Below are 7,708 nucleotides of genomic sequence, written 5' to 3'. Positions count from 1 at the left end.
GGGATATACAGGTGTGGATTCCAGCTGGGGGTGTACAGGTGTGGATTTTAGCCTGCAATCTAGAGGTGTGAAATCCAACCTGCAATATGTAAGTACAGGTTCCAGATCGGAATGTTCAGGGTTGGGTGTGAACTTGAGAAACAGGTGCAGATTCCATCCTGAAATGTAGGTGCAGGTTTGAGCCTGGAATTGGTATGAGTGGTTCTTTATTTACCACTAAGTGGCAAAGTATTACATTGTTTGAAGCAGAATCTTGAGGAAGTTCAAATGATTGGAGGTGGGAAAGGAAGAGAGCATTCAATCAGATTGGAACTGGCTTGAAGACCAAATGAACACCAAAGCTCATAGACAACAAGGTGCAGGGCTGGATGAACACAGCAGGCCAAGCAGCATCATAGGAGCAGAGAGGCTGACGTTTCGGGCCTAGACCCTTCATCAGAAAAGGGGGAGGGGAAGGGGGTTTTGAAATAAATAGGGAGAGAGTGGGAGGCGGATAGAAGAGGGATAGAGGAGAGGATAGGTGGAGAGGAAACAAACAGGTCGAAGAGGCGGGGATGGAGCCAGGAAAGGTGAGTGTAGGTAGGGAGTTAGGAAGGGGATAGGTCAGTCCAGGGAGGACGGACAGGTCAAGGGGGCGGGATGAGGTTGGTCGGTAGGAGATGGAGGTGCGGCTTGAGGTGGGAGGAGGGGATAGGTGGGAGGAAGAACAGGTTAGGGAGGCAGGGACGAGCTGGACTGGTTTTGGGATGCGGTGGGGCCATCCTGAGTGGTCTCACACAGAAAGTTTTTCCACACCATTGAACTGTTCTCCTCATGCTAAAAAACTGAACTCTAAGAGCCCTGTGTCTGTTTGACCACTGGCTGAGATTTGACCTCCCAGTTGGTGTTGTTTTTCCCTCCCATCATCTTCTGTTTCCTTAGCAACCTTAGCAATGGGCTAATTTCTCATGGATCTGATGTCACAGCCAAGAATTCCATTTTACATGGCCCCTCATCTCAGAAATCTGGAGTTATGGATACTTTTTCAGCTGGGGACGGTCTTAAAAAAACATAGGCTTTGAAATCACATTAAATGTAGACAATAATTTGCAGACTATGGATTGCATTAAAGTACACATGCCATGCACAGAAACATACACAGACACAGAAATGCTCACAAATTCAGGAGTATAGACACACATGTACATGCATACACACACACACACACACACACACACACACGTACAGAAACAAGAACACACTCAAGACCATGCAGACAGAAATGCAGAAACACACAGCTATACTGTTCTATGTTCTATGTTCACACGTTGATTAGAATTTAGTGAATTTGTTGGTGAGTTGGGCTTTAACCAAGCAGAAGATTGGTGGATGTTGACCCTGCCACCTTCCCATTTCTGCCCAAATAGGTCTGGCGCGGTAAAGCTCATGGAAGTGCTTCCCATCCACCACCAATTGAGGCTCTTGTGCCCACTTAAGGTCTCATCCCACCACCACTGGTTTTCATCCAGTGGTAGACAGAAGACTAGCCCACAGCAATTGCAAATAGAAATCCCCACTGGGGTTGCCTTTAGGCATCAGAGAGCAGGGGATAACTTGTTCAAAGGTGTTCAGTGCCTGAGAGAGGGACTTAGTATGAAGCGGGTGAAGTAGGGCTTTGCTGCCAACTCCTGTCTCTCTTCTCCTGTGATACCCACCCATGATACTCTCCCACAATCACCCATTTGTGATCCGGACCTTCCAGTTCCTCTGACTCTCATTAACAGCATCAGTAACTGCTCCCCCAGCCAAGCAATGCATAATTGTCAGCCTCTGGCTCAAGGTATGCAAGATTTCAGCTACTGGAGTCCTTAATCCTTAGAAAGGCCTGATGTTGCCCAGTTGTGAGCCTGATTATGTGCCTGATGTGACTTAATTCAGCAATGCCTCAAAAGATGATGACATAGGACTCTCATCTACTCTCTATACAGGTGGCAAGGGAGAGCCATTCCAGCACCACTTCCCTGAAATGCCATTAAAATATAAACACACGCACGCAAAAAAGCAGACAACAATATGCACATCGATCAACTGATGGTCCTCGTACCTTTGAGTCAGAAGCCTTGTCGATCAAAGCCCTGCAGTAGGACTAGGGATAAACTGGAAGTACAGTATTGATGGAGCACTGCAGTGTCACAGTGCTATTTTGTTGGAAAGTTAGAGCAGTTACTCCTTGGCCATTGTTATCCTTCAAATTACATCACAAAACAGGATTATTTGGCATTGGAGGCATTTGCTGTGCTCAATTTGGCTGCTGCTTTTCTTGCATTACAACTGGCTACACTTCAAAAGCACTTTATTGGTTGTAATGCACTGTAAAAGATTGAATGGTCCTGAAAATTTCCATAAAAGTGCAAATTTCTCTTTATGTAATGAACACACATCTACAAACAAATTCAACACACGCTCGTGCACATACATAGACTTCCTATTGGACACAGTAATAATGATGCATTTAGGGATGATGCATAGCTGCATTTATCCTTCCTGAGCCATGGTAATTATGGTACTACAAAACCACTGAAACCTCCCCCAATCCCACTCTTGAATCCAACTATGATTGAGGTAATTGGACTTCAGGATAGCAGTTTGTAAAAGCTGGGATCTGTATTGATGTGACTCAATGCCTTACTGTAAAATACCTTTACCTACTGATCGTCAGACACTGATAGCATCTATTTTATTGAACGGTATGTGTGCTTGTTCATTGTGTGAAGTTACACAAACATTGACAGTGTTATCCTATTTTTCAGAGGATTATACCTAACAGTGATATTCTACAAGGATAATGACATAATTGTGACACATGAAGAACAGATTCCAGTGGTAGAGATGGATGATTCATATTCAAGCTCACTGATGCAAGATTTTCTTTGGTTCACAAAGGTATATTAATGAAATGAACTGTCAAATCATTAATGAGATCCAACTTGAAGAAACTTTTTGTGGTTGAATGAGTAAATGTTCTTTGAATATGCTGAATTGTATGATCCTAGAAGCTCCCAGGTTGGATCAATGTTGTTTGCAGAGTGGGAAAGGGTTTCGGTGCTTACAGGGAATTAAATCCCCTAAAACAAATAGTGGGTCTGGAGTCATTCTGTCCTCTTCTGGTTTTGCCGAAGGCAGGTACCAAAGCAGGAAACCTCTTGGGTCTAGCAGCAAAGAAAATGGCCAATTAAAAATGCAATTAAGACCTCATTAACTCTGGATTTCTTCTTTCCCACCCTGCATATTAACCCCATTCTTTGCTCTCTTGTGGTCTAGTGGTAGTGTCCCTACCTCTGGGCTGGAACGCTGGGGTTCAAGTCCCATCTCCTTCAGAAATGTGTCATATTATGTCTGAACAGGTTATTAAAAGTATCTATCCATGCTGAGCCTGCACCTCAACTTATACAATTAATGGTTGGGCCTTGGGTAGTGTTGTAGAAGAGGGACCTAGGGATTCAGGCACATAATTCTTCGAAATTTGCATCACAGGTAGACAGGGTTGTTAAGAAGGCCTTTAGCACACTTCCCTTCATTAATCAGACCTTTGAGTATAGGAGTTGGGACATCATGTTGAGGTAATACAGGACATTGATGAGGCCTCATCTGGAGTACTGTGTCCAGTTCTGGTCACCCTGTCAATAGGAAGGATATTATTAAACTGCAGAGTGTTCAGAAAAGATTTACGAGGATGTTGCTGGGAATGAGGGTTTGACATATTAAAAAATGGTAAGTCTGGGACATTTTCACTGGAGTAGGAGGTTAAGGGGTAATCTTACAGAGGTTTATAAAATCATAAGGGGTATAGAAAAGGTGAATGACAAGGGCCTTTTCCCTTGGGTGGGAAAGTTCAAAACCAGGTGGTATATTTTTAAGTGTAAAAGATATTTGGATAAGTTCAGAAATAAGAAAGGTTTGGAGGGATATGGACCAAGCACGGACAGGTGGAACTAGTTTAGTTTGGGAACATGGTTGGCTTGGACTGGTCAGACTGAAGGGTCTATTTCTATGCTTTATGACTCATCAGATTGAAGAAGGTGAATTCACATCAGGAACTCACAAAATGAAACTGAAACTTACCTGATAACAACAGTGTAATGGCTCATATCAGCAAGCTTGTGGTCAATGTTGTGACAGGAGCAGTTCTTTTAGCTTAAATGCACTGACTTTTGTTAGGGACAGCAACTTTGTGCATTGACTGTTAAGTGCTGTGGATTCCTCGGGGTTCATTGCACCTTATTGCCTGTAAGATTTCTCTGCAACATTGATCTATTAATTCTTAAATTACTTGGGAATTCTGAGGAGGAGGTACAGCTTTCTCCAGTCTAGCAATGGAGGCATCAGGAGTTGTAACTGTTTTCACAGCCACATGCAACTATGTTGAGGACAGGGCAACACCACAAAAGAGACAGTTCTCATAGACAAGAGTATACAACCTAGAAGATAGCTTCCTCGATTTCTGAAAACAACAGTGCCTCAGAAATTCAGACTCTGGTGGAAAGAAGTCACAGAAATCTGGAAACTTTTTGAAACAGATCTCCGGCTAAATGGTTGCATGTGACTGATAAGGTGACCAAACATATCTATTTCTTCGTTTGCCTTTTTCCAGGCTTTTGTTGCTGGCATCTGTAGGACCTTATAACCTACCCCTCCTGGCCATGCGTTTGTGAAGAGTTGAAACTATATCTCAATGTGGATGAGGCAGTCAAATCCAGAAGGATATTGCTTTTGCTGCAGGAATTTAATAGTTCTAAGAGGCCAGAGTCTGTACCCATGTGACAATGAATGTGCCATCGGAACAGCCAAGCATCTTTTTTTATTTGGAGGAGTGCAGTTGGTCAGTGATCATTGAAATATAATGCAACTCAGTGCCACATATCCAGGAACTGTCTTGAGTTTTCAGCATTTGGTAGTTTAAGGTTCTGCACCCTCAACATTTGGCTTCTGGCAAAAAAAGACCTGGCTGAAAACCCCAGTGAGGACCCCACCTCAGAGACACAGGAGAAGTACAATTGGAGCTATGTCATCACCTGACAATCAAATCCCCTACTTCCCCAGATCCTTCAGACAGTTCCAATTTACTTACTTAGATAGATTCCCAGAAAATGTTAGATGGAATAATCCGAGCCTAACTCCAGAGTAACTATAGGGCTGGCCTGCCCAACCCCTGACTCGACCTGCCTTACTCCTCCACCCGAATTCCACCCCCAATACTTTGATTACCGCTTCCTGATCCCCTAACTCCTACTGGCCAAATCAATCTAGACCTCAACCTGAAAATCCCTCTCAAGCCAATCTGTCTACCCATGTCACCTAGGTGCCAACCTGTTCAGCTACCACACAAATCTCTTAACCATTTACCTTCCCCAGCCATCCATTCATTTAGACAGCACATATTCACTCATTCATTCACAAATGTCTCTGTGTGCGCGTGTGTGTGTGCGCGTGCGTGTGCGTGTGTGTGCGCGCGCGCGTGTGTGTGTGTGTTGGAGGGGGGGTGCAGGCGGTGGGGTAGCTTGTTTTCCTCTGGCAACTTGGCAATAAGAAGGAGTTTGACTTAAAGCACGCTCCTCATTTCTGAAGAAGATAGGATCAGAAATCCTGAAAAGTAGTGGTAAAATCTAAGAGCAGAGTGACAAATTGATGGCCATTTTTGCCCCTTTAAAGAATCAGGCTCCTCATTTTCTTTCAATTTTTGGATCTAGCATCAGTCTTCTTTAGCTTTCTTTTACTGCATTGAAAACATATCTTACTGAGCTCAGATTGCTCTAACTCATTTCATATAGTTTCAAGCAGAAGTTTTGGTGTTCAATCTCACTTTTGGTCTTGTTTCCTTGGCAATTGGGAGGGTCACTTTTCAAGGGTCACTTTCCCTTTCAGGTTTGTTTTCCACTTTGACTTTTTAATTGGAGTCTGTCTCGAAGTATAAATCTGATTACATGCTGCAGAGAGGATTGAAGCTGGTGGAAGAGAAAGGTAGATGAGAAGGAGCATCCTGAAGTATCTGCAGTCACAGACCTGTCTTCCAGAGATGCCAGTGACAGACTCATCCGGACACTTCACTTGTAAATTCTCATGATACGTTTGCCTGCTTTCTTTCAAGATCCATGTACAACTCACCTCAACATTCAACAGACAATATATAAATTAATTGCTTCATTCAACTAAAGAACATGAATGGAAAAGTAACAATTTAATAAGCTTCAAACAAATCCCTTGGTGTAACTAAAACATTTTCCTCATATACTTTTCATAGTTACTATGTGGTGCTATCACTGTGGCTTTGGTACAGCTCATTTAAGTTCCTTGCTTCCATGTTTTGACACAGGGATTTCAGTTTTTGTGCCAAAAAACACCCAAATCTGTACAGAAGTAATCCTTGTCATCAGGATATCAGTCAACATGTCTGGCTTTGTCTCAGGGAGGAGGGAGGGCAAGGGCCAAGCAGTGGGGAGCCTTGAAAGGAGCTCCACTGCCATTAGCTCTTTCTCTACCTATCTTCTCAGCCCCACTTACAATTTTCTAACACACAAGACAGCAGGAGAGCACTTGCTACATGTCAGTGTGGCATTGCATTATTCAGATGAAGTTTTGATGGATATTCTGTAAACTGGCTAAAAGAAACAGGCCAGTGTTAATAGAGATAGTAGGAGCTGCAGATGCTGGAGAATCTGAGATAACCAGGTGTAGAGCTGGATGAACACAGCAGGCCAAGCAGTATCAGGGGAGCAGGAAAGCTGACGTTTCGGGCCTAGACCCTTCTTCAGAAATGGGGGAGGGGAAGGGGATTCTGAAATAAATAGGGAGAGAGGGGGAGGCGGATAGAAGATGGATAAAGGAGAAGATAGGTGGAGAGGAGACGGACAGGTCAAAGAGGCAGGGGTGGAGCCAGTAAAGGTGAGTGTAGGTGGGGAGTTAGGGAGGGGATAGGTCAGTCCAGAGAGGACAGACAGGTCAAGGGGGCGGGATGAGGCTAGTGGGTAGGAGATGGGGGTGGGACTTGAGGTAGGAGGAGGGGATAGGTGGGAGGAAGGACAGGTTAGGGAAGCGGGGACAAGCTGGGCTGGTTTTGGGATGCGGTTGGGGGAGGGGAGATTTTGAAGCTTGTGAAGTCCACATTGATACCATTGGGCTGCAGGGTTCCCAAGCGAAATATGAGGTGCTGTACCTGCAACCTTTGGGTGGTATCGTTGTGGCACTGCAGGAGGCCTCGGATGGACATTCATCTAAGGAATGGGAGGGGGAGTTGAAATGGTTCGCGACTGGGAGGTGCAGTTGTTTGTTGCGAACCGAGTGTAGGTGTTCCGCAAAGGGGTCCCCAGGCCTCCGCTTGGTTTCCCCGATGTGGAGGAAGCCACATCTGGAACAGCGGATACAGTATACCATGTTAGCAGATGTGCAGGTGAACATCTGCTTGATGTGTAAGGTCTTCTTTGGGCCTGGGATGGGGGTGAGGGGAGAGGTGTAGGGACTGGTGTAGCACTTCCTGCAGTTGCAGGGAAAAGTGCCGGGTGTGGTGGGGCCAGAAGGGAGTGTGGAGCGGACAAGACAGTCACGGAGAGAGTGGTCCCTCCGGAAGGCAGATAAGGGTGGGGAAGGAAAAATGTCTTAGGTGGTGGGGTCGGATTGCAGATGGCGGAAGTAACAAAGGATGATGCGTTGGATCCGGAGGTTGGTGGGGTGGTGC

The 7,708-nt window shown here is 44.9% G+C and overlaps 1 protein-coding gene across 3 annotated transcripts in view; it reads left to right on the top strand.

Annotated features, from left to right (window-relative positions):
* Positions 1 to 7,708, top strand: part of LOC109930588 (ankyrin repeat and fibronectin type-III domain-containing protein 1-like) — a 745,821-nt gene that overhangs the window by 691,834 nt on the left and 46,279 nt on the right. For all 3 annotated transcript variants that reach the window (XM_048609794.1, XM_048609793.1, XM_048609795.1), the window contains one exon: positions 2,790 to 2,922. In XM_048609794.1, the coding sequence (XP_048465751.1) occupies positions 2,790 to 2,922 (133 nt within the window). The remainder of the gene's footprint in view (positions 1 to 2,789; positions 2,923 to 7,708) is intronic.

This window comes from Rhincodon typus, chromosome 21 (assembly GCF_021869965.1).
Source record: "Rhincodon typus isolate 14 chromosome 21, sRhiTyp1.1, whole genome shotgun sequence".
In the NCBI taxonomy this organism is placed as follows: Eukaryota; Metazoa; Chordata; class Chondrichthyes; order Orectolobiformes; family Rhincodontidae; genus Rhincodon; species Rhincodon typus.
This window is presented reverse-complemented; position numbering and strand designations above follow the sequence as displayed.